At 44.0% G+C, this 27,037-nt stretch overlaps 1 protein-coding gene across 2 annotated transcripts; it reads left to right on the top strand.

Annotated features, from left to right (window-relative positions):
* Positions 1 to 10,644: 10,644 nt before the first annotated feature.
* On the top strand, positions 10,645 to 26,251 carry LOC125917621 (protein shisa-like-2A). 2 transcript variants are annotated; one of them, XM_049623768.1, is made up of 3 exons: positions 10,645 to 10,826; positions 16,210 to 16,349; positions 25,971 to 26,251. In XM_049623768.1, the coding sequence occupies exons 1-3, from the start codon at positions 10,645 to 10,647 to the stop codon at positions 26,237 to 26,239; spliced, it is 591 nt and encodes a 196-aa protein (XP_049479725.1). In that variant the 3' UTR covers positions 26,240 to 26,251. The 2 variants fall into 2 exon arrangements, with proteins under 2 accessions (XP_049479725.1, XP_049479726.1); XM_049623769.1 differs by having other exon boundaries at positions 25,986 to 26,251.
* Positions 26,252 to 27,037: the final 786 nt, after the last annotated feature.

A 27,037-nucleotide genomic window follows, 5' to 3' on the forward strand; every position in this document is an offset into this window, starting at 1 on the left:
TACCATAATAAGTTTTCGAAAAGCAAAAAAAGGGCAAGTTGTAAAACAGAATGAATACACGTGCGCGCGCACACACACACACACACACACACACACACACAAGCCAGTAGAGGGGCACCTAGCTGGCCCAGTCAGTAGAGCATGCAACTCTTAATCTCGGGATTGTAAATTCAAGACCCATATTGGGTGCAGAGATTACTTAAAAAATAAAATCTTTTAAAAAATCCACTGTAAGCAAGCATAATATTTTTATCAAAAATTTCAATGTTAAGTAAGAGGGAGAGAGGGAGGGAGGAATATAGACCAAACTATTAATGGTGGTTGTCAATGAGCGAGTCAGGGCAAAGAGGGCATAACAGGAATCCTTCACTGTCTTTGTTAAGTATTTTTGTAATGTTTGAATTTTGTATATAAAATATGTATTTCGCTTTTATATAAATATCAAAAGAGGCAGCTAAAAACTGAGGTGATGAGCAAAGTCACTGATCAGTAATTCACTGGCTAATAAGAATTTCATGTCCACTTCTCCCAAGGTCACTCTTCTAGAAGGGAGACTCAGATTCAAGTCCTGGCTGTGTCCCTGACTCATAGACTAAGCAAATTGTTCCCTCTCTGCTGTCTTCCATTTTGCCACTGGACAATGAAAGGGTTGAACTGTGCTTACAGTTTTTGCAGTGTCCCTTAACGGTCCTTCTCAAAAAGTTACCCAGAATAAAAGAAGGCTCTCTGTAAGCCGACCACAAGTCCCTCTATCGTGGCCTTCAAGCCTGCCTTTACACAACACACCCTGCTCCAAGTTCCAGGTCTGCATATTCCGTGCACATACACACACGCAACGAAATGCAGCAATCAAAGAAATGTTTGTGATGGACACCTCAGAACCACATTCTCTTCTCTGCCCCTCCCCCATGGGCTCTTTCTCTCTCTCTCTCTCTCTCTCTCTCAAAAATAAACATTGGGGCACCTGGGTGCCCCTTTCCCATGCTCGCTCTCTCTCATCTGATTGTTGGTTTCAAGCTCAGGTCATGATCTTGCAGTTCGTGGGTTCAAGCCCCACATCAGGCTCCACACTGTTGGCGTGGAGCCTGCTAAGGATTCTCTCTCTCTCCCTCTCTCTCTGTCCCTTCCCCACTCACTTTCTCTCTCAACATAAATAAGTACACTTAAAAAAATGTTTTTTTTAAAGAGTTGCACACTCTACTGACTGAGCCAGCCAGGTGCCCCCAGAACGACATTTTCAGTGGATGTCTCTCTGGCTTATCCTGCTTAGCCTCTTAGCCACATCTGACACTGATGACTACACTCTTCTCCCTGACACATTCTCTGCTTTCATGCCACTATCTTCTCTTGATTCCACCCCAATCTCTTTGAGTGCTTTTTCCTTTCAGTATCTGTTAATGTCTCTTCCCCCTGCCCACTCCTTTGCTACTGGTCTTCTTTGGAGTAATAGGCTGGTCCTTTTTCTCACACCATGTACTCTTCTGCAGCCACCTCATTGTTTCTCATGGTTTTGACCACCACCCATGCTCTCTTGACACCCAAATCTCTACCTTGCATCTACACTGGATAGATATTATTCACCTATTATTCACTTGCCTACTAGGCATGTCTACAAACGTTTCAGTTCAACATGTCCGGAACTAAACTCATCATCTCTCCTGGACACACCTCTCTCCCTTCCACTCAGCCTTCACAAATCCCCAAAGCCTTTCCATTCACACACCACTCGCTCACTATAGTATTATTGTTTAAGTGACTGCCCTCCCTTCTCTCCCGAGCACAGTGCCTGGCTCTTAGTATTACATTTAATTATAAGGTAAACATTTTGAGCACCAGCTCTGTGCTGTCAGTTTCCCCCAGAAATTTAGAGTCCAGCTGAGGATTTTGTAGTCCCAATTAGACCTTCATTCCTAGGCTTTATCAGCTTTCTGCTGTCCCCACGTCCCCTCGAATGTGCAAGAGTCCCAGAGGAAAAAAAATCTCACTTTAAATCCTTATCAACTGTTACCTTAATCATCATTGACTAACCAGTATCTGCTAACAACTTAGTTTTAAATTAATCCCTTGGTAAATCAGCTAATACTTGAGTAGTTAATATTTGATTTTCTACTTACACTTTAGTTATCTTCTAACTCTTTATAAGCATTATATTTTATCAGGTTTTATCTTATCACTTAGTGGTTTAGCTATTTGCCAAGCCTTAATTATTAATCAATACTTAGTTGGCATTTGACAATGTCTAGAGACATTTTTTGTTATCACAACTAGGGGATGGGTACTATGGGCATCTAGTGGGTAGAACCCATGGATGCTGCTGAACATCTATACTGCACAGAACTGTCCATCACAACAAAGAATTATCTAAAAATGTCAATAGGTTAATAAATCCTGGTCTGGGGTATTGCAGAGCAGGAGTCACAATCCCAGCTCTGCTGCTTAGCAGCTGGGTGACTCGTGAACAAAGTACTATACCTTGCTGGGCCTCAGTGTCTCCCTCTGGGATATGGGGGATATTAATAGCATTTAATGCATAAGCCTATTATGATGATAAATGCTAATACACCCACAAACCACTGAAGTACCTGATACATAGTAAATATTCAGTAAATGATAGTTCTTCTTGTGGTTATTTAAGTTTATTGTCTCCATTTAAAAAACAGGAAATTGAGGCTCAGAGATGGGAACAGACTTGGCCAAGGTTAACAGAAAAGGCAGTTCCAGTCATAGGGTTGACAAATGTCACTAAGAATCTTCTGTAAATAAATGCTGAAGTTTTCTTGTGTGTGGACCTAACACGAGACACAATCCTTGTTCTCAGCAAAGTGGAAGGAAAGGGAGAACTAACCTTTCCCAAGTGCTCATGTACCTCTATCTCATACCTATGAGGTCAGTATTTTGACTTCCATTTTACAGATGAGGCTAAGTAAGAAGTCCAAATTCTCCCAGGAAGTCAATTGCCAAGTATTGATAGACTGATCCGGTACCAAAGTCCTTGCCTCTCCCTAGTCTCTGTTTCCTGGACTCTAATGACACTCCAGCTAGGATAGAGAGGGGCAGTTAGGATTAGAGACATGATCCTAGAAGAAGGCAAGACATTCACTCCAGGGTGCAGAAATCCTAGAGTAAATTCCAGGAGTGGCTGATCTCAGGCTGAAAAAGAATTGTGAACATGAAAAATGCTTACTAACACGTGAAGAGCTGGACTCATGTTGAGACCAGAGAAGGAGGTAGGCAAAGGCAGTGTTTCCTTGAGTTTTGGGGATTAACAGACCTGGGACAAATCCCAGCTGGGCAAATACCAGGTTGGGATTTAAACTACTCAGGTGAGTAGTTTAACTTCTCTGAGGCTTGATAGATATATTGTCTACATATTTATATATAAAATACCCATACTTCAGAACGACTTGTTCAGTTATTAATTCCTCCCTTGAGGTACAGTTGACCCTTATGGCCATGCAGGTTTTAAAGATATGCAACAGAAGGGACAGGTGGGAGTTAAAATCTGGCCTGAACTCTAATTACCCAGCCTTACCTTTGGCATGGAGCTACATCAGGCCACGGGAAAGGTCACTTTTTTCCTAATATGCACAAAGGAACAAAGGCAGTGCAAAGCAGCAGTCCTGCCTTCTAGAAGACCCTAGGCCAACTGCAGTGAAACTAGGGCTGAAGCAGGCACTACCTCTGTCATAGAGGAGCTTGTGGTCTGAAGCTGTAATTGCCAAGTGAGATGATGACACATGGAAGGTGCTCAATGAATGGTACATATACAGTCAGGACAACAGATACTGCAGAAAAGTACAATGTCCTGAGAGTTGGCCACAGAAAGGCGTCCAGCAGAAGGGGTTATTTCAAGCCTGGCCTTGAAAGGTGGAGAGGATTTAGATAAGTACAAGGGGGGGAACTACATGAGCAAAAACTTGGGAGAGGGGGTTCCTTTCCCTGGTCAGACTGGTTAAATCGGAAGCTTCCTGTAGGAAAGAAGAGGCAGGTATAGTTGAAGAGACAGGGAGAGTTCAGATTTTAGAGGTTCTGGAATCACTGGGACAACTCAACAGATCAAGTGAAGCCTTCAGAAAATCTGTTAATCCAATGGGAGAAAGGATAATCTTTTCAAGGGATGATTTTCAGAACAACTGGATATCCACGTATTTTTTTTTATAAATAAAAAATTTATTTATTATATTTAAATGATCTCTACACCCAACATGGGACTCGAACTCACAGCCTTGAGATCAAGAGTCGCATACTCTCCTGACTGAGTTAGCCAGGTACCCCTGGATATGTGTATGTAAAAGTGAACTTCAACCATTGCTTCACGCTACACATAAAAACTAACTCAGAAGCATAAACATAAAACTTCTAGAAGAAAACATAGGAGAAAATTTTTGCTATCTTGAGGTAGGCAAAGATTTTTTTTTAATTTTTTTTAATGTTTATTTATTTCTGAGACAGAGAGAGAGAGAGAGAGAGAGAGAGAGAGAGACAGAGCATGCGTGGGGGGAGGGGCATTCAGAAAGGGGGACACAGAATCCAAAGCATTCTGTCGGCACAGAGCCCAAAGTGGGGCTCGAACTCACAGATCGAGAGATCATGACCTGAGCCGAAGCTGGACGCTCAACCGACTGAGCCACCCAGGCGCCCCGGCAAAGATTTTTTTTAGATAGAACACAGGAAACACTAATCTTAACAGAAAAAAAGTGATAAATTAGACTAAAATTTTAATTTCTGCTTTTTGAAAAATGCATTTAAGAAAATGAGAAAGGAGGGGCACCTGGCTGTCTTGGTGGGTAAAGCATACTACTCTTTGTCTCTGGGTTGTGAGTTTGAGCCCCATGTTAAGTGTAAAGATTACTTTAAATAACTAAAATCTTTTTTTTTTTTTTTTTTTTTGAGAGGGAGAGAGAGAGGGAGGGAAGAAGGGCGGGGGGGGGGGGGGGGGAAAGGAAGAGGGAGAGAGACAATCTTAAGCAGGCTCCATCCATGCCCAGCATGGATTGCTACGTGGGCTCCATCTCACAGCAGTGAGATCATGACCTGAGCCGAAATCAAGAGTCAGTCGCTTAACCAACTGAGTCACCCAGGCGCCCCTACACCTCAATAAAGTTGACTTTAAAAGAAAAAAACCCTCAAGAGCAGCATCATCGTATAGCAATAAAAGAATTGAAAGGAACCTAAATGTTGAAGAAAATGGATAATCAATCATCACATATTCACTAAATGGAAAACTACATAGCAGCAAAATTGGATGAACCAGATTGAGCATACACATCAGTACAAAGTTTACAAACACACAACTGAGTGAAAAAAAAAAAAAAAAAAACAGGTTCCAGAAGAATACATGCAGTATGATTTTTATTTAAAGTTTTATCACAAGTAAAGCAACTCCCTACAATTTCTCAAAGATCCATACTTATGTGATAAATGCATGAAGAAGAACATGGGAATGATAAACACTAAATTCAGGAGAGCAGTTATCTGGGGGAGGACAGGGCAGGCAGGAAGGAGTACACAGGGGGCTTCAAACAGGACTGATCAATGTTTGTATTTCTTAAGCTGAGTGGAGGGTACATGGGTGGTCCTTATACTATCCTTTATGTTGTTTAATGTGTCTTAACAAAAACTCTACACCTGGAGTCAGGAAAGAGTTTGGCTGGTATCAGGAGCTCTGAGCCTAGGTCCCAATTTGTCCCTGGATGTCATTTGTCCCTGGATGTCATCAAGGTGTTCCACTGTGGTAAAGTCACTTGTCCCAGGATGAGACACAAGAGCATCATTATGGACAGGAAAGGAAGGATTCGTACTGGGCATCAAGGGGGAGGCCCTGAGAGGAACTGGCACTTAGAGGGAAATAATGCACCTGTGCCTCCTTCCTTTGCTTCTCCAGCTGCAGTGAACTGCAAGCTGACCCCAGAGCTCGGTGGGGGCCCGAAGGTGAGGATGGGGGTGTGTAGGGGATGGGTTCAGGGTGGGCACAGCTGCAGGAAGCAGGGCAAGGGGAGAGGGGTGCTCGACACTGCCCGCGGGGCCCACACGCGGCTGAGCCCAGCAGTGAATACTCAACCTCAGGTTGCACACGGGCTCTCAGCCGCTGCTGACTGAGGTCACCGCACTGCGTGGCCCACCCCCGCGAGGGGCCATTTCTTTCTAGAGCCTCTCTGAGGGGACTGGGTTCCTGGAGCAAGGGTGCTGAGGTCTAGGGGCACTGCTTTGAGAGCCACGCAGGAGAGGCTTCCAGTTATGGCTCACTGGGTGCCAGGGGACACATGCTTCCTTCCATCTCCAGTAATATAAACTACTGCCCTAATGCAATGCACAGGCAAAAAGTGACCGACCTAAGGTCACACTGCAGGTGACTGGAACTTACTCCTTGCATATAGTTGGGCAAGCTACTTAACCTGTTTGGGTCCAAGGTGTGGTGTGTGTATCTGTGTATCTGGAAGACACCATACCAAAGTATTTGTTTTCTGTGATGAGATTATGGGTGATTTTTATTGTTTCCTTTAACTTATTATAATTTCTAGTTTGTTGTTTTATAATGAATATGTGTATATTTTGTTATTTAAAACCGGGAGAGTAATAGTACACAGGGTTGCTGGGAAGGTTAAAAGAGAGGATGAAAAGCACAGAACACAAACTCTAGATTACAGTGTTTTCTCCATAAATGTGAATTCTCCCTGCTCACCCTTCCCTCCTGTATTTTCTTTCCCTTGTGGTATTGGAGACTCTGGTCCCCAGACCTCAGCTGGGGAGGAAGGAATTGATGGAAGGAGTCACACTGGCTGTGTGACTTTGGGTAAATCACTTAACCTCCCTGAGTTTCTTACTTTGCAAAATGGGAAGAATAACACTGATCTCAAAGGAAGTTTTCAAGGACTGTATGACATACAAGATGGAAAACTTCCTGATAAGTGCCTGCAAGAAGAATAAGACTGTATGACACACAAGATGGAAAACTTCCTGATACTTAGTAGGTCTACAATACGTGCCTGCAAGAAGAATAAGCATTACAGTAGGAGGTAGGCCAGAAAAACTAAAGGATTTTAGCATATGGTCCACAGAGCCCAGGGGGTCCGTGGTTAGAGTTCAGGGCGGGGTGGGGGGGTGGGGGCTAGTCTATGAACCTGGAATGAAAAAAAATTACATCCTGTTTTCACTAACCTCTAACTGGAATTTAGCATTTCTTTCTGTCATGCAGGTAAGGAACAAGCCACAGTACTATTTATCAGTACCTGTGACTTTGTCACCAATAGAAATCCTAGATAGTTTTGTATTGCATTGCAGTAGCAATATCTTGAAATACTATTTACACTCATTCACCACCTCAAAATTACAATAGTTAATAGACCAATCCCTAGATCTTGCTTTTTAATGTTTAAAAAAGACACAAAATAAATATTTCGATAATGATCCTATATAACTAGTATTCTTGTTATCCTAAGTAATTTACTCTTTGTAGTTAAAAATATTCTTCCAGGAGCGCCTGAGTGGCTCAGTCGGTTGGGTGTCCAACTTCAACTCAGGTCACAATCTCACAGTTTGTGAGTTCGAGCCCTTTGTCGGGCTCTGTGCTGACAGTTCAGAGTCTGGAGCTTGCTTCGGATTCTGTGTCTCCCTCTCTCTCTGACCCTCCCCAGCTCACACTCTGTCTCTTTCTCTCCCTCAAAAATAAATAAACGTTAAAAAAAATTTTTTTTAATAGTCTTCTGAATGGGGGGGGGGTGGTGGTCTATAAGTCTTCATCAGACCACTAAAGGAACCCTTGGATAAACAGACACGTTGATCATGTTTATTAATGCCGGGGCCATTGACTGCTGTGTGACATTGGGTTTGTTATTTCTCAGGGGCACAATCATCCCTGCTTGGCTCATCCCACAGGGTTGTTGGGAGGAACAAATTAATTCTTGGCTGGAAAAGTTTTCTGGAAACTGTTGGCAGCTTCACAATTTTCCCAAAAGTCAGAGTACAGTCCTTTTTACCTTTCAGTTAAACCTCTCTCCTTTCCACAGGATTCCACTCCACCCCCTTTACTTTCCATCTGATAAATAAAGAGGTCAAAGTGCACCTTCATTAGGGTATGCCATCCAGCTCCCAGTTTGCAGAGATCCATAGCTCAGTGGAAATGTTTTCTGGGGGATAATAACGATTCCCTCCAGTTTTCACATTTGACCTTATAGTGACCCTTGAGGACACTACCCCTTCCAAAATTATTCTTCTGTCCTTCAGATGGTGACCCCTCTGTGGCCATGGTCCCTACATTTCCCCTTTCACTGCTCTGTCCTATGATCATCTGTGTGACTCCCCCACCATACTGTGTGTTTCTCAAGGGCAGACCCAGATCTGACCCCCTCAGGGATTCCAGTGTTCAGGTCAAAAGCATGGCACACAGGGGCACCTGGGTGGCTTAGCCGGTTAAGCATCCGACTTCAGCTCAGGTCATGATCTTGTGGTTCGTGGGTTTGAGCCCCGCGTTGGGCTCTGTGCTGACAGTTCAGAGCCTGGAACCTGCTTCAGATTCTGTGTCGCCCTCTCTCTCTGGCACTCCCCCACTTGCCCTCTGTCTCTCTCCCTCTCAAAAATAAATAAACATTAAAAAGCATGGCACACATTAGCGTCTTAGAAGCTGGCCTAGATGAAGAAAGGTGACCTGAAACACAGAAAAACCAGGGAAGGAGTAGAGCTAGGGCTTGAACCCAGGTCACCTGATGCCCATGATATATCCCCCATATACCCAAAGCAAGGGATGGAGGAACTGAGGAGTTTCAAGGCATCACAATAACTATTTCCTCCTCTACCCACTCCTGTGAAAAATGAAAAGAGCTAAAGATCTTGTAATCTTGAGTTAGCCCCTGCCCATCTGTCCAGTGGGAGGTGTCAGATTCAGTGGCTTTCAAGCCTTTTTGACCTGATTCAAAGTAAGAAATGCATTTTACATTGTGATCTGGTCTATAATGCATACATACATACATAACTGAAAGAGACATTTTATGAAAGAACACTTAGTTTTACTATCTGCAGTGCACTTTTTCTATTCTGTTCAATTATTATTATTTTTTAAAGCTTGCTGTGATTCAGTAACTGGTTGCATGCCCCACAAGTCTTTTTCAACCCCAATACCCCGTGTCTAGCTGAATGGGCATGATTCGCATATAAGATGGGACAGCTAAAGCTCAGGAGTCTCTAGTCCTGGATCAGTGTGATTGGGCAAAGCTGTGTAACTCTCAGAGCCTCAGTTTCCCCAGTGTATCCTGAGAGGACAGACAGGCAATTCCTAAGGGCCACATATGGCTCCTTCAGTCTGTGGTCCCCTGATCCTAGTGAGAATGCTGCTCTTGTAATCTATAAATAACTTCTGAGAGTAGAAAGGTGTGTTGGCTTTGCTTCCTGGCAGGGGTGGGGGTGGGAGGGTTGGGGGGGTGGAATTATAATTTGGGACATTGTGTAGCTCCCCTGTCCTAGGCCAGCATGGCAAGGAGTCTGATCAGGGTGTGAACAAGTCAGTACATAAATGAGCTGCTCAAGGAAGGAAGAGACAGGCAAGGAAGTCAGAGGATGAAGATATTTAAAAGTCCACTGGAGGGGCACCTGGGTGGCTCAGTCAGTTAAGTGTTGGACTTTGGCTCAGGTCATAAATCTTGTGCTTCATAGGTTCCAGCCCCCCGTCGGGTTCTGTGCTGACAGTATGGGGCCTGGAGCCTGCTTTGGGTTCTGTGTCTCCCTCTCTCTCTGCTCCTCCCCTGCTCGCTCTGTCTCTCTCTCTCAAAAATGAATAAACCAAAATGATTTTTTTTTTTTTTTTAAAGTCCACTGGAAAAGAGGCGCACTGGAAAAGAACAAGGGCTTGGGGACTAGACAGACCCAGGTTAAAATCTCAGGGCTTGAGGACTGGGGGAAACGACCTCTCTGGCGCTTAGCTCTCATTTATAAAATGGGTTTGAAAATCTCTGGCCCTCTGGGTTGGTGTGACGGTTAAGTAGTGTACGAATCATCCCATACTGACGCTACTGAGGGGTCGCGGAGGCGCGCACTAGCCTGGAACTGCCCTGAAACTGCCGGCGTCGAGCACAGTGCCCAGCACCAGGCGGCTGCCCAAGCGCCAAGTGTGGAATCCACGGCGGTGGTTTCCATGCCCACCCTGCCACCCTGGACTTGTGTTGTCTGAGCACCCAGCACCCCCGTGCATAACCTGGGAACGCAGCAGGGCGGGTAGGGGAAGTGCGGGCACAGACCCGCGCCCAGGAGACTCCCCCGAGCTGCTCCCACCTCCCGGCTCCGCCGGTCGCCCTCCCATCCGGCCCCCCTAACCCCCGCCCCGCGCTAGCGCTCGGGCTCCGGGTCCCGCCCCGCTTCCAGCCGCTCTCCACTCCCACCGCTCCTCCGCCCTCCTCCTCCCTCTCCTCTTCCTCCTCCACGCCCCCTCCCGTTGCGCCCGTCCGCGTACCAGGCTGCCTCTCTGGGTCCTCGGGGAGTCTAGAGCTCTAACCGCTGCGTTTCCGCGCCTCTCGCCGCGTCTCTCTCTGTCTCGCTGCTTCTCTCCGTTTCTTTCTCCCTCAGTCTCTGTCTTTCTCAGGCTCGGTGCTGTCTCCGTTCGTCCCTCGCCCAGCCGTCTGGTGGCCCGAGGTGGCAGCGGGCCCGGCGCGGGGCGCGATGAGCGGCGCCTGCACGAGCTACGTGAGCGCCGAGCAGGAGGTGGTGCGTGGCTTCAGCTGCCCGCGGCCGGGGGGCGAGGCGGCCGCCGTCTTCTGCTGCGGCTTCCGCGACCACAAGTACTGCTGCGACGACCCGCACAGCTTCTTTCCCTACGAGCACAGCTACATGTGGTGGCTCAGGTACCGGCCGGCCGTGGCCCTAACCCCAGCTAGAACCCCACTCCAGCCCTAGCCCCTTCGCCGCACCCTCGGCCCAGCGCGGGCTAAACCCTGAGCCCTCACCCAAATGCCCACCCCAACATCAGCATGGACCCCACCGGCCCTTTAGCCCCTCAGGCCCAATCCTGACCTTTGCTCTCATCCCGTCACCAACCCAACTCCCTCAGTAACCTCTTCCCCCATTCAGATCTAAGCTTGACCCTCACCCCAACTCCATCCCTACTCCCAACGTCATACTCCACCACCCTCAAACCAGCCCCAGATTACATACCAACCCTCTTCCTGACACCACACTCTCTTCTCCCACAATCACTGGAAACCCAAACTCCACCCTCATTCAAATGCAAACCAGGGTCCCCATCCTAACATCAGCTCGACATCATCCCTGACTTTACCCACTCCGCAATACTGATCACCAGACCCAACCTCCCCCTGAATCCTCCAGGCAACCCACCTCAGCTCTTCTTCCCAACCCTGACTCCAAACATGGTCCAGCCCTACACCCAGACCTCAGCCCCAATCCTACTCCTGATCTCATACTATATCCCTAGTCAATCCCAGCCCAGTCCAGGTTCAACTTTCTTCCCCCTCATATTTACTTATTCTTTCAGCTACCCCTTACTGAGCACTTAGTTGTGCCAGGCCCTGGAGTGGGTACTGGGGATGTACTCCACTCCCGAGCTAAGGCAGAAGACCAAGGAATTAGAGATGCCTCCAAGTTCATCAGTGGCACAATGCTACAGCAGAAGCCAGCTCAGGCTATATTAATAGAAGTATAATTTGGGTGGATTCCCACTCGCAGGACCTTAGTTTCCCTGCCTGTTCAGGGAAGGGGATGGGTAGGACAGCACTGACATTCCTGGAGCCTAAGTGTGGTGCTGAGAGGGCAACGGGTCTCAGTGTCTCTCTGTCTCTAAAGGCCTCACCCAGAAAATAGGACGTGATCCTGAGCCTGCTCTGGAAAACAGACATCAGCAAAAATGGCGTGGGCCATCTCAGTAGATAGTGATTTTTTCTGTTCCTGCAGGTATGTGACTGGAGGCTGCATACCCTCTGGGTGGGAAAGGACAGTCTGCTGCAGAACCCATTCTGAGCCTCTGTCTTTGCATCTATCAAATGAAGAGCATGATAAATGATTGCCCCAATTTCTGACTTGGACCAAATGAGATAGAGGTGAAATCAACTTGGCATATGCCACTGACAATTACAGATACCACTTTTTCTAGACCGATTAATCTATAATTCTGAAACCATTTTCAGATGGCCAAGTTTTCTGATCCTGCACATTTGGCTGCTGTCTGTAACCTGAAGAATTATACTAATTTATTCTCTATTCCCCCATATATTCATTCATTCCTTATAGCCTTTGCTTTGTGCCTGGTGCAATGCTAGGCAATAGTGACACAGAAATCAATTATTCCCTGCCCCCGAGGAGCTCATAGTCCATTCAGAGAGATATGTCATGCACCTAGAGTATAACAATGGAGGATTTGCTGAAGACTGAGTGTACTTAGCACTGAGCTGGGTGCTGAAATATGGCAGTGCTGACCTCCCTTTGAGGTATAGAGACAGTATAGAACTTTGGGGATGGTTAGAAGGCTGTCCAAACCTTGGCTCTGCCACTTAATAGCTATGTGAATTAGGGCAATTACCTCTGAGTGGTATTTTTTTTTTAAGTTTGTTTGTTTATTTGTTTATTTATTTATTTATTTATTTATTTATTAGTAATCTCTACATCCAACATGGGGCTCGAACTCATGACCCCAAGTCACACACTGCTCTGACTGAGCCAGCCAGGCGCCCCTCTGAGTCTCTTTTTTCATCTTCAAAATAGCAATAGGAATACCTATCTCGTTGAATTTTTGTGAGGATTTAGTGAAATAAAATAATGCAGGTGGGAGTGACTAATACATATTGCAGATGTTCAGTAAAAGGAGGTTTCTTTCCCTGGTTCATAGGTAGGGAAAGTGAAGCTTGGAGTATCGAAGTGAATTGTCCAAGACCATCTAGCAATGTATTGGCAGACTGAGGTTTAAAGAACAGTACCTAGGATCAACCGAGAGTTAGATGAATTCACACATTCACAACCCTGGCACATCTTTTCTCCAGTTTACAGATGAGAAAACTTGCAAGGAGCTGAGTTCCTATCTGGGAATGCCCTAGTGAGAGCAAGTGGCAGAGCTGGGATGAAAACTCAGGCCTGTCTGGCCCCACGACCAGGTCTGTCCTGTGGCACAACTGTTTAAATCTAGCCTGGCTTTCTCATAACCTGCTCTACTCAGATCATTTGAAAAGATACTCACTGACCCTCCAATTCTTTGACCTCAAGAGCAGTTGAAAGGTTTAGCGTGCAGGGCTGACTCTTCCTAGGCTTGGACATAATGTGGTTCATAAACATCACAGACAGTTGCAAAGTGGAGGAGAGGAACTGAGGGTCCCCAGGACATCTAGGTAATCAGTGTACTCTAACCCCTGAAACAACCCTCTGGTGTGCTCCACAGAGCCCTACCATAGCAGGGTGGAGACCTTGTTCGGCTCTGGACTCCATTTGGCCTTTTTCATGAAAGTTGGCCCTCAAAAACATAAAAATCTCCAGGTAAACAACTGTTTCCTTGTATGGTGCTCAAGGAGAATTGCTGTCTTTAAAAGTGTGTCTCAGGAAGTGAAGACTCCCTGTGGAGAAGCAGCTGGTGCTATCACATGTCTGGTCCACTTTCCAAACACCTTCTATCAGTAGCTCCTTTTTTTTTTTTTTTTTTTTTTTTTTTTTTTTAACCAGAATGTGAGCCAAAAGGCAGCAGCCTTGCAGCAGGACAGAACTGGGTGTCAGGCACTGGATATACACCACCTCATTTAATCTTTATGGACACCTGGTGAGAAAGGAACCTTTACAAATAAAGAAAATGAAGGTCAAGAGATGCAGGACTTTGCAGTTTACATGTGACAGAACCCAGATGTGAACTTAGAACTGCCCGACTCAAAAACCCTACCAAATGTTAGACTACCCCTCCAATTCTTTCCTAGAGGACACAGTGTGATCTTTCAGACTTGTAGATCTGTGAAATCCTGCAAGGCTAGCAGCTCTTCAGCTTCCCACCCAGGGCAGGAAACTCCAACTTCATTGAAAAGTGTGCTTATCCAGGTGTTCTTCACAAACCTGTGCAATAATAGAGAGCTTACCACCTCTTGAGGCAGTGCATTCACCTGGGGACAATGCTAATCATTTGAAGTTCATCTTACACCAAGCACAGATTTCCCCCTTAGAGCTTCCCCTGGCATTCCTGACTCTATCCTTGGGGGCAGGTTCCTCTGTTCCCAGACAGCCCATCAGGGACAGTGCCCGCTCCCTAACTGACTGCTAATCTAGGATGTATTCCCCCAGCTCTCTCACCCATTCTTCAAAGGGCCCTACTTTTATTTATTTATTTATTTATTTATTTATTTATAAAATATTTTTAATGTTTATTTATTTTTGACAGAGAGAGACAGAGCATGAGCAGAGGAGGGGCAGAGAGAGAGGGAGACACAGAATCTGAAGCAGGCTCCAGGCTCTGAGCTGTCAGCACAGAGCCCGACGCGGGGCCTGAACTCACAGACCGCGAGATCATGACCTGAGCCAAAGTCGGACACTCAACCGACTGAACCACCCAGGCGCCCCAGGACCCTACTTTTAGAGGTGGCCACAGATGTCCCATGGAAAGTATAGGGTCCCAACTGGAGCACAAGCCTTCCTTATAAACAGTGAGCATATCTCAAAAGAGGAAATAATGTTTAATTAAAGTACTTATGAGAACCAAAAGGTACTGCATGTTCACTGTGGAAAATGTGGAAGGGACAAGAGAAACAAAAAAGGAAAGAAATCATGGGAGATCAGGTGTCTTAGCTTGGATTGCCCCCAAAGACTCAGATACAAGAATTTGAGGTCAAGTAGTTTATATGGAGAGGCATCCTAGAAAACATCGGTAGACGGTGGGGGAGAGAGGCGGGGAAGGGTAGAAGCAAACAATGGTGTATCACCACTGAGGGTCACAGGAGCTTCAACCTGCTGAACTCTGCCAGCCATTGCAGAAATTATACCTCAGAGTCATCCCACCTGAGGACCAGGAATTATATACCAGTTTATATACCAGGGTATATAGGGAATATATGCCAGGGAATCTGTATACCAGGGTATTTATATACCAATTTCTGTCAGTCACTGGTTGTGTGCTGATGGGAGAAGGGAGGCATTAATTTTCCTGTACTTATGACCTGCTTGATGTACAGACGAAGACTGTTCTGGCCCAAGAAAGCTTTCAGGCAAAAGGATGCAGATGCTGGCATTTGAAACTCTGGCCAGAATATTCTATAATTATAAGACCAAATGGGACATAGACAGGACATCCACAGCCTGCGCTACACCCAGAGAGAGCCTGTTAGCAATTTGATGTATTTCTACCCGACCTTACAGATGTATAATTATGTAAATGTTTATGTTTATTTAAGTTGGCATTATGCTATATGTTTAGTAGTGTGTCCTAGTCTTTTCACTTAACATTTTCCCATCAGAATTTATTCTTGACCTTAAATAATATTTGAAAATATGTTTTTAATGGCTCTATATGATTCCACTGCAGGGTGTTCAATAATTTATTTAGCCAGGGGCACCGGGGTGGCTCAGTCTATTAAGTGTCCGACTCTTGGTTTCACGTCAGGTCATGATCTCATGGCTTGTGGGTTCGAGCCCCGCATCTCAAGAGCAGAGCCTGCTTGGGATTCTCTCTCTCTCCCTCTCTCTGCCCCTCCTCCCCTCCCCCAAAATAAATAAATAAACTTAAAAGTAATAATTGACTAAATAATTTATTTAGCCATGGTGAGGTGAAGGAACAGCAGTGAGGAGATATTCTAGATGTGGAATCCACACCAGTGCAATGACCCACTGGAGGGTGGGTCAGAAATTACTTTGAGTCTGGAAGGACCGCTGATTTTTAACTAAGGCTTACTCTTTGTCTTGATTTTTTAAGAAACAGCATCGTGGGGAGGGCTCTTTAAGACCATCTCCAGCTCCCTGGGGTGGAAGCAGGTTGAAGAAAGTAGGGAGGGAAGGCGAACAGAAGAAGGGGAATACATACTGAGTCCCAACTACGTGGTTGCACTGAAGCATGTCATGTTACATGTATGGTGAGTACTTGGCGTATAGCTAATGCTCTTTCTCATGCTTAGGTGCAGAAAGTCTAAGACAAGTAGAGACAGAACAAAAGCTGAAGCCAGTTGATTCCTATAATATCTACAATACTTCGCATCTAACAGGCTGCCTCCCAAGTCCCTTCCCGACACTCAGCTCCCTCCTGTCTTCTCTCCCCAGTATTGGAGCCCTTGTGGGCCTGTCCATAGCAGCAGTGGTTCTCCTGGCCTTCATTGTCACTGCCTGTGTGCTCTGTTACCTGTTCATCAGCTCAAAGCCCCACACGAAGTTGGACCCAGGCTTAAGCTTACAGCCTACAGGTAAGAAATAGGCCTCAGGATTTCCGTGTATTGAACAGGCTAGCACCTTTATAGAGGGGAGATATTTAGAAGTGACGTACGAAATATTTGCTTCACGAGTGTTCCTAGAATATCCTGAAGCAGCAACACATTTTTTAAGAGGGTCATGATCTGAACATTTTCATCCGAAGCTCTTCATGTGCTCAATGTTTATCAAAATAATTTGATATAGTCAGGATTCTATTTGTCACACAAAGATTAATCCATCTTGTGGATTTGCTAAGATAATGTTTTCATTCTAGCCTTAGAAAGTGAAAACTGATTTTAATATTGTCCCAAAATAGAATTAATAAGAAAAACTGAGTTTGTTCAGAAATTAAATAGTTATTTTTCGATAATCTGAATTTTTGGACTACCCCTTCCTTCATTAGCACAGGCCATCTAGAACCTCAAAGGCCCCCTGCCCAAAAAACAGTATTGCTTTTTCATAAGTCTTTATTGCACACATTTTTACGACCTCTGCAAGGTACTATGAAAGATACAAGTCCCTACTGGCAAATGATCTTTCTGTATAGTTTGGCAAACAACACTCAAAATGAGTATTATTATCTCCACTTTACAGATGAGAGATGAGAGAATCGAGGCTAAGACAGATTAGATGACTTAACTCAAAGTGTCACAGCCAATAAATGGTAAGGGTGAGTGGATGCCTGGCTGGCTCAGTTGGTAGAGCATGTGACTTTTGATACTGGGGTCCTGAGGTCAAGCCCCACGTTAGGTGGACAGCCTACTCTAAAAAAATAAATTAAAAAAAATTTTTTAAAAGGTAAGGCTGAAATTCAGCTCATGTTTTTCTACCTTGAATCATGCTCTTCTGCCCACCCAAACGAGAGTAGATTTGAATGAGTGCTGAGTTAGCAAAGTTGTTGGTTGGGTAAAAGGAGGAAAGGCATTCCAGGTTAGAGTAAATAATGGGTAAAAGTGTGTGGGCAGTTCTGAGTAAGAGCTATGCAGTGACTGGTTCATTTATCACGGGGCCCCATAGGAAATAAGGCCAGGCAGGACCTGAGGAATTTAAGCTAAGCAAAAGCAAGGGTGGCAATTATCAGGGACGTAGAAAGGTGCGGAGTAGCTAACTTTCAGAAGAAGATAGAGGGTTTTTTCAGTTGTAAAAGATTAATTTTCCAACTTAACAACTTGTGCAACAAACAACAGCACAAGAACCCTTCTCCGATCCTGATGACAATGAATAATCCTGCTGCTGCTGAGCAATGAAAAGCAGAAGGGATGAGGGTGGAAGGATTCTTCTGGCTCCCCTTGTAGTCAGGAATATGGGAGGCAGTGGCAGGAAATAGGAAGAAAGCCCTGAGCCTAGATCCAGACAGCTCAGGGAGACCAGAGACAGCCCAGGCTTCAACTTTTCCAGAGAAAAATCAGAGAAGTTAATGAAAGGCATGAAAGAAACTATCTCATGAGATATAGCATGTATGTAGATAGGAAGGCTCAATATCATAGACATATCAGATCTTTAAAAAATTAATCTATAAATAAAAATCCCAACAAAGTGTTTCATGGAATTTGTCAAATTAGTTCTAAAATTAATGTAGAAGAGTAAAGGGAGAGACTAAACAAAACAATTTTGGAAAAGAAAGAAGAGGGGCACCTGGGTGGCTCATTCAGTTGAGCATCCGACTCTTGGTTTTGGTTCAGGTCATGATCTTATGGTTCGTGAGTTCAAGCCCCACATTAGGCTCTGTGCTAACAGCTTGGAGTCTGGAGCCTGCTTTAGATTCTGTGTCTCCCTCTCGCTGTGCCCCTTCCCTGCTCACACTCTGTCTCTCTCTGTCTTAAAAATAAATAAACAGTAAAAAATTAAAAAAAAAAAAAAGGGAAAAGAAAGAGACGAGGGACTTACCCTATCAGATAACAGACATTTTAAGAAGATATATTGTCTGCTTGATATTGGCACAGCAATTGACAGACAGAATTAGCAATGCAGTGCTAATTTGTACATTTGCCCCCCAGGGACATTTGGCAATGTCTGGAGACATTTTTGGTTGTTCCAACTGGGGAAGGTATCTCTTGATAGAGACCAGGGATGCTGTTAAACATCCTACAATACAGAGGACAACACTCCACAACAAAGAGTTATGCAACCCAAAATTAAATAGTGCCAATGTTGAAAAACCCTAGATTAAAAAAGAGTCCAGAAACAGACTGATTAAAATGTAGGAATTTGAATTAAACACTTAAAAAAATTTTCTTAAATAAGGGAAAAATTGGCAAATTTGCCTTCATCAAATCCAAATAGACATGAAATAAAAATAAGATAAAAGTGGGGTGCCTGAGTGTCTCAGTCAGTTAAGCGTCCAACTCTCGGTTTTGGCTCAGGTCATGATCTCACAGTTTTGTGAGTTCAAGCCCTGTGTCAGGCTCTGCACTGGCAGCGTGCAGCCTGCTTGGGATTCTGTCTCTTCCCCTCTCTCTCTGCCCCTCCCCTGCTCATGCTCTCTCTGTCTCTCTCAAAATAAATAAATGAACTGAAAAAAATTGTTTTTAAAAAGACAAAAGACATTATAAATAACATTACAAAACAAGTGGTGGACTGCAAAGTTATTAGAAACATAAAAATAAATACACACATATAGACAATCCTCATTATTCACAGATTTGATATTTGTGAAATTGTGTACTTGCTAAAATTTATCTGTAACCTCAAAATCAATACTTACAGTGTTTTTGAGGTCATGTGTGGATGTGGACATGTGCAGAGCAGCAAACAGTTTGAGTTGCCCATCACGCACATACCCAGCTGAGGTTAAACAAGGCTACTTGTTTGCCTTCTTGTTTTCAGCTCTCATACTGTAAACAAGTATATATTTAGTGCCATGTTTTTTGCATTTTTGTGATTTTTGTTAATTTCACTGTTTAAAATGGCCCCCAAATATAGTGCCAAAGTATTATTGTCTACTGTTCCTAAGCATAAGAAGGCTGCTGTGCCCTGTGGAGAAAACACATGTGTTTTAAACTTTGTTTTGGCAGGAGTTATAATGCTGTTGGTCATGAGTTCAATGTTAATGAATCAACAATGTATATTAAATAATGTGTCTTCAAACAGAAACACACACAAAGTAAATTCATGTATTGGTCAGATGACAAAACTGTTGTGACCAGAGGCTCACAGGAATCTAACCTAGCATTTCCCCAGGAGCAATGATTCAGTATTCATTAATTCAGTGTTTGTGATGACTTTATAGAATATAACTACTGCGGGGTGCCTGGGTGGCTCAGTCAGTTGAGTGTCTGACTCTTGATTTTGGCTCAGGTCATGATCTCGTGGTTGTGGCACCAAGCCCCGCATCAGGATCAGCACTGACAGTACAGAGCCTGCTTGGGATTCTCTCTCTCTCACTCTCTCTCTCTCTCTCTCTCTCTGCCCCTCCTCTGCTTGTGCTCTCAGTCTCTCTCAAAATAAAGAAACAAATTTAAAAAAATAAATGTTAAGAAAAGAGTATAACTACTGTGAATTATGAGAATCAACTATATATAAAGTAGAGGTGAGGTTGATATCCAGAATATACAGGCACATCTTTAAACAAATGAGAAAAACATAATCTACAAAAAAAGAAATTCAAATGCTCAATACACATGAAAAGATGCTCAGCCTTACTAATAATCAGAAGAGTGCAGTTTAAGAATGATGTAACTTTTATTTATTTTTTTTTATTTAAATTTTTTTTTTAACGTTTATTTATTTTTGAGACAGAGAGAGACAGAGCATAAACGGGGGAGGGTCAGAGAGAGGGAGACACAGAATCTGAAACAGGCTCCAGGCTCTGAGCTGTCAGCACAGAGCCCGACGCGGGGCTCGAACTCACGGACCATGAGATCATGACCTGAGCTGAAGTCAGACGCTTAACCAACCAAGCCACCCAGGCGCCCCATGATGTAACTTTTAAAAACAATTACATTGGCGGGGCCCCTGGTTGGCTCAGTCAGAAGAGCATGTGACTCTTGATCTCGGGGTTGTGAGTTCAAGCCCCACATTGGGGGTAGAGATTACTAAAAAAATAAATAAATAAACTTAAAAAAATCAATTACACTGGCAAAAGTCCAAAAATGGATCATATTAATAGTGAGAAGTTCAGGTGTGAGGAATTGATCCTGTCATATGCTACTGGTAAGAGAATAACTTGGACAACCACTTTGTGGAGCAACTTGGCAATATCTATTGAAACTAAAAAAAAAAAAATTAAAAAAATATATATATACACACACATCCTATACTCCATAATTCCACTGTAATTATCTGCCTTAGAGAAATAGTTGCACTAGGAGGGGCTTGTAAAGATACATCCATGATAACTTGTTATAATTAGAAATAAACTAAATGTCCATCAGTAGAGGAATAATGAAATATGATATCACAGTTAAAAGGAATGAACTAGCTCTAAATACACTATCTCATTTGCTCTTCAAATAACTGGGCAGAGCACAGATCTCATTGCTATCCATTTTACAGATGAGGATTTTACAGACTGAGGCCCAGCGTCACCTAGTGAGTGAGTGACAGAACCAACTCAACCTCCACCCTCCTTCCTCTCCTTATCCCTGTGCCATCAAAGGGAAGTCCTCACCATGTGCCAGACACTGAAACTTTATGTGCACTCTCTCATCTAATTTTCCCAAATGGGTTAATGATTGTCACCCCTTTTACAGATGTGAACACCAGGTATTAGAGAGGTTAGATGACTGGCCCAAGGATTTACAGCTTGTAAACTGTAGAACTGGAATTCAAATACATGTGTCTTTCTGCCTCCCAAGTCCTACTCTTTCTGTGTTGCCAGGCCAGGTGTGTGAGGTGTTCCTGCTTGTGACCTGCTTCTCTTACCTCTCCTTGTTTTATCCCCCAAACCTTTCTGACTCAAAGGAGATATAGTTCATTCTTTGGCCGTGTGAATGAAAACCACCCTCCTACTTTTCACTGCTCAGCCACCAGGTAGATTATTCAGTCCCTAGGGTTTGAGGCAGTTGTGTTCTTGCTTTTTGCTTCTTCTTCTTCTTTTTTTAAGATTTTATTTTTGAGTAATCTCTATACCCAATGTGGGGCTTGAACTCACAACCCTGAGATCAAGGATCACATGCTCTAACAGAGTGAGACAGCCATGCGCCCCTTGCTTATTTTTAAGATGGAAAATGCATTTCCTGACCTTTTATTAAGTGATAGCTTTCAGCTCTCTCTGCATTTTGCCCAAACTCAGCTCTTAGCTCCTCCCCTTCTTCATTAAGTGCTATGCTCTCCTTCTTCTGAATACACAGTGTTTAACCAGGAGCTTCTCATTTCTCCAGCATCTGAGACAGTTTAAAAAAAATTTTAATGTTTATTTATTTTTGAGAGAGAGACAGAACATGAGTGGAAGAAGGGCAGAGAGAGAGGGAAACACAGAATCCAAAGTAGGCTCCAGGCTTTGAGCTGTCAGGACAGAGCCCAACACGGGGCTTGAACCCATGAAACGTGAGATCATGACCTGAACTGAAGTCAGATGCTTAACCAACTGAGCCACCCAGACACCCCATCTGCATCTGAGACAGTTTATAAGTCCACTATCTTACATTCATCAGAGCTTTACCCTTCACAAAGAAAGACTTTTCACTTCTGTCTCCCTCTCTGGTAGGACATGTGGAGAGATCATCAGCCCCATTTTACAGCAGAAGGAACCAAGGCTTAGCCAAGGGAAGTGAATTAGCCAAGTCCACACAGCTAGTGAGCTTGTGTTGCTGAGGTATCAAGCCCAGTCTCCCAGACTCTAAAGACTACGATTATTGCACTGTATCTTGGGGCCATGATATCTGACTATGGGGACACAGCAGTGTAGGGAGTGAGAACCTTAGTAAGAGCACAGTGGGAATGGACCTGAGTTTCTGAAAATAGGTTCTTTCTGCTGCTCAGGCATTCTGTACTATCCCATCACACCCACACCAATCCCATCACCCAAACTCAGGATGCAACAAAGACTGTAACTTTCTTACTCTGGTACTTTGTGAGGAACTAGCTTGATCAGAAGGGTGACTGAGTTCCTACTGTTGTGCTAGGTGCTATGCTTTAAACACCTTATCCCATTTAACCAGCTCAACTACTCTGCCAAGTGGTTATTATCAACCCTATTTTGCAGATGAGGTGAATGAGGTAAGTGTAGAGGTGATATTACAACCTAGGTACGTTTAGTAAGAGACAAAAAAAAGGGGCGGGGGGGAAATGAGAGACAAGAGTTCAATTTTCCCTCTAAAAGGTGTTGGTGGGAGATCATTAATCAGCCATTCTCATCATCCATCAGCTTGGTGTTTTCATAAAGTTAAACATACACTTACTATATGTATTAGTTTCCTACAGCCCCTGTAACAAATGACCGCAAACTTGGTGGCTTAGCATAACAGAAATGTATTAATTATCTCACATTCCAAATCAGTTTCACTGGATTGAAATCAAAGGCTCCAGGGGAGAATCTATTCCCTGCCTTGTCCAGTTTCTGGTGACTGCCAGCATTCCTTTGCTTGTAGCTGTATCACTCCAATCACACACTCTACATGTGTCTTCACATCACTCTGCATGTGTCCATCTTCCTCTGCCTTTCTCTTATAAAGGCAGTTGTGTTGGCATTTAGGGCCCACCCAGATAATTCAGGATAATATCCTCATCTCAAAACCCTTAATTCAATCACATCTGCAAAACTTTACCATATAAGGTAACATTCACAGGTTCCAGAGATTAGGACCTGATATCTTTGGGGGCCACCATTCAGCCCACTATACCATACAAATCAGCAATCACACTCCTAGGTGTTTATCCTAGAGAAATGAAAGTGTATGTCTGCACAAAGCCTATACATGAATGTTCATAGCAGCTTTATTTGTAATTGATGAAAACTAGACACAACCCAGATGTCCTTCAATGAGCAGATGGTACAACTATACAATGGCACATATGCAGCCATAAAAAGGAATGCACTATTGATATGCACAACAATTAAATGGATCTCAAGGGTATTATGTCGAATAAAAAAAGCCAATCTCAAAAGGTGGTATACTATATACTTCTATTTATATAACACTTCTGGAATGACAAAATTATAGTAATGGAGAAAAGGTTGGTGGTTACCAGGAGTTAGGTTTAGGAGGAAGGTCTGACTATAAAGAGATAGCATGAAGAAGTTTTTTCTGTGGTAATTAAACAGTTCTTTATCCTGACTGTGGCAGTGATTATATAACTATGTATGTGATAAACTTTGATAGTACCATACACAAAAAAAAAAAAAAAAAAAAGTACATATAAAAACTGGTGAAAATTGAACAGGATTTGTAGTTTAGTTCATCATATTGTATCCATGTCAGTCTCCTAGTTTTGAAGTTATTCTGTGGTTATTTAAGATTTTACCATTGGGGAAAGCTAGGTGAAGGGTAAACTGCAACTCTCTACTATTTTTGTAACTTCTTATGAGTCTTAAATTAGTTAAAAAATAGAAAGGTCAAAAGAAAACAAAGGAAATCTATTGGCTCTGTGGGTGAGAAGTCCAAAAGTCAGGTGGGCTTTCTGGATGGTTTGAATAGAAGTTCACTATGTCCTTAGGCTTGTGTCTCCATCCTCTAAGATTCTCTTGGCTCTACCCTCTATTTTGTGTTGGCTTACTCCTCAGGCTGGCTTTTCTTATGGTAGTAAGTTGACTACCAGCAGTCCCTGGGGCCACTAGCTTTTTGTTTCCTTCTAGCCAGGAGAAGAAAGAGGGAACTATCCCTTCTTTCAAGGGGGAAGGTGTGAGCTCTACTCTTACTGGACCATTAAGGTCATGTGTCCAACCCTAAACCAATCACTGTGCCCAGGGAAATGCTATGCACCCATTGCCAATTCATGTGGCAAAGGAATGGGATTACCCGATTGGCTCAGACCACCCAGGCCCCACAACTGGAGCTGGGATGGGGCCAATACCACCCAAATATAATTGCTATTAACAGGTGGGAAGAGGTGGGATGTATGTTGGGTAGCCAACTCCAATGTCCAATACAACCTCCTTCTTGAAACTCACTCTTCCCTTAGTTTTGAAGGCATCATTCTTCCTGGACATCCCCCATCGATGGGTCTTTTAAACCATAGGTGTTTTCTAGACAGATAAGGTATAAAATGTCATCCCAAGCAGAAGAAATAGCATAAGCAAAAAACCAGAGATGTTAAGGAATGAAACTGTTTAGGGAACAATGAAAACCTTGGTAACCCAAAGTGTAGAATTCTTAAGGGAAGGGTGAGAGTAATGAAGCTAAAGAGAAGGGGGATTGGGCCAGTATATGAAGAGCCTTGAATACCACCCCAGGACGCAGGTAATGGGAAGACATTGAAGGCTTTTGAGAAAAAACAGTATGTGGACTCACTTGACTTTAGAAAGCTCTCTCTGGCCACAACCTAGAGGATAGATTGGAGGGGGTCTAACTGGAAGCTGTTCCACTGGTCTAGGAGGAAGAAGATGAAAGCCTGACCGAGGGTGGTGGCCTTGAAGATGTAAAGAAATGGGTGAATATGGAAGATGGTGATTGGTGGAATCTGCAGGACTCACATTTCTGGCTTGAATACTTGATACACTTTTTTTTTTTTTTTTTTTTTTTTTTTTTTTTTTTTTAGTAATCTCTACCTCCAACATGGGGCTCGAACCCACAACCCCAAGATCAAAAGCCACCTGCCGTACCAACTGAGCCAGCCAGGTGCCCCTGAACACTTGATGCACTTTTTATTCAAAAAAGCAGGAATGCTCAATTGTGTCAAATGCTCCTGATAAGTCAAGGGAGACAAGGATTTGTAAGTGACCATGGGATTTAGTGACAAAACATTTTGAGGCAAGTTGGGGGAAGTACCTAAGTCAATTACAGCAGAATAAGTCATGAATGGGAAATAGGGAATACTAAGGCCAAGCGAGCCTCCTTTCAAGTTCATATATAAGAAGAGGAGAGAATAAAGCAGTAGCTGAAGAGAGTCGTGAATCTATTCTTAAAGAAGAGAATAATGTATCTTTTAAAATTTTCCAGCACTTCTCTGCATGCTAGCTATGTAGTCAGCCTGTATCTTCATCTATAAAATGAGTTTTCAGTAGTACCTATCTTATGGGTTTATGGTCAAGGTCAAGTCTTCATTTTTCCTAACAATTGTTTATTGTCCTTCTCCCCGAGTAGACTTTAACTTCATTAGAAACACTGATAGCTCGGGGCGCCTGGGTGGCTCAGTCGGTTAAGTGTCCGACTTCGGCTCAGGTCATGATCTCACGGTCCGTGAGTTTGAGCCCCGCGTCAGGCTCTGTGCTGACAGCCCAGAGTCTGGAGCCTGCTTCGGATTCTGTGTCTCCCTCTCTCTCTGCCCCTCCCCTGTTCATGCTCTGCCTCTCTCTGTCTCAAAAATAAATAAACGTTAAAAAAAAACAACAAAAAAAAAACACTGATAGCTCCTAGTGAATGATGTAGTATGTTGTTAATAAATATTTGTTAAGCAAATGATGAATTTAAGACTATAAGCACAGTCCTACCCCAGGTAAGCACTCAGGGAAGTTAGCCAGGGTGTATGGGACTGTGGGGGAGGAAGGTCTGCATGAGGAAACCCCATACCTTCAGCCTGCTGTTTTCCAGACCCCAAGGAGGAGGCGCCCCCTGACTGCCAAGGTGGGAATACAGGCAATTTGATGGAAGTGCCAGGAGTGAGCGCTCTTGGGCAGAATCACCCTTTCCTGAACCCACGGCTGGACTGCATTGAGGAGCAGGCTATGGACCCCAAGTGCTTTCTCCAGCACTGCTTCATGGCCACAGTGACTGTCAGCAACATTCCAGGCAGCCCTGAGGAGGCCCCTGTCCCAAATCTAGACCCATGTGGACCAGCCCCATAAACATCGAATAAATGTCTCTACATCATCCTTTTCTGGAGCCTCTTTTCCATGAAAGGTGGGGGTGGGGATGATCAAAGGGACCTTGGAGCCCGGTGGGATACATGAGGGCTTTCCCCAGAAATCCCACCCAGGCCTTGCTTTGCACCCATTTATATTGCTGTGCCTGGTCTACTGTGGGCCAAAGACAGTTTAGACATGAGTCCCAGAGAAATGGTTGGTAATAACTCCATGCAATCAGAGGGAAACTTGAGGCCTCTGGAGGCTCGGAGGAGCCCTGTACCCGACTTAGGGAGCAAGAGAAGTCTGACTTGGTCTTCCTGTCACAGAGCAGGTGTACCTAGGATGCCCTGGAAAGATGCCTGGGACCCAGAAGCAGGTGACTTCTACCTCTCCTGCAGCTCTGCCCCAAGGAACAGAATGAGAGGGAGTGTAGAGTACACGGGGCCCAGCCACATTTAATATCATTTAATTTGTTAGTTGGATGAAAGAGTGAATAAACAAGAGAGGGAATGTATGGTTAACAGACTGAACACAGGCTGCACAGTGTAGACGCAGCCACCTCCTGTCCTCATGTGGTCTTGATAAAGTCCCTAACTCTCCCTGAGCCTCAGTTCCCTTGCTGGGTTATGGTGAGTGTTCAATAAGATGATGGTTATGTTCTGACTTCATAAATATGAAAGTGCTACAAAGACTTTTGAAACTACAGTTGGGTGTTTTTCAATATAATGAGTAAGAGCAGGGACTCTGGAACCAAATATCTGGTTCAAATCCTGTCCCTGCCCTTACTTCCTTGGTGAC

Source organism: Panthera uncia, unplaced genomic scaffold, assembly GCF_023721935.1.
Source record: "Panthera uncia isolate 11264 unplaced genomic scaffold, Puncia_PCG_1.0 HiC_scaffold_210, whole genome shotgun sequence".
Lineage (NCBI taxonomy): Eukaryota > Metazoa > Chordata > Mammalia > Carnivora > Felidae > Panthera > Panthera uncia.

Bases quoted from the DNA above. Each gene is read 5' to 3' on its own strand.
- LOC125917621 (XM_049623768.1), top strand. From the start codon at position 10,645: ATGAGCGGCGCCTGCACGAGCTACGTGAGCGCCGAGCAGGAGGTGGTG. The intron at 10,827-16,209 runs GTACCGGCCGGC...TTCTCTCCCCAG, and splicing joins AGCTACATGTGGTGGCTCAG to TATTGGAGCCCTTGTGGGCC. The intron at 16,350-25,970 runs GTAAGAAATAGG...CCATACCTTCAG, and splicing joins CTTAAGCTTACAGCCTACAG to CCTGCTGTTTTCCAGACCCC.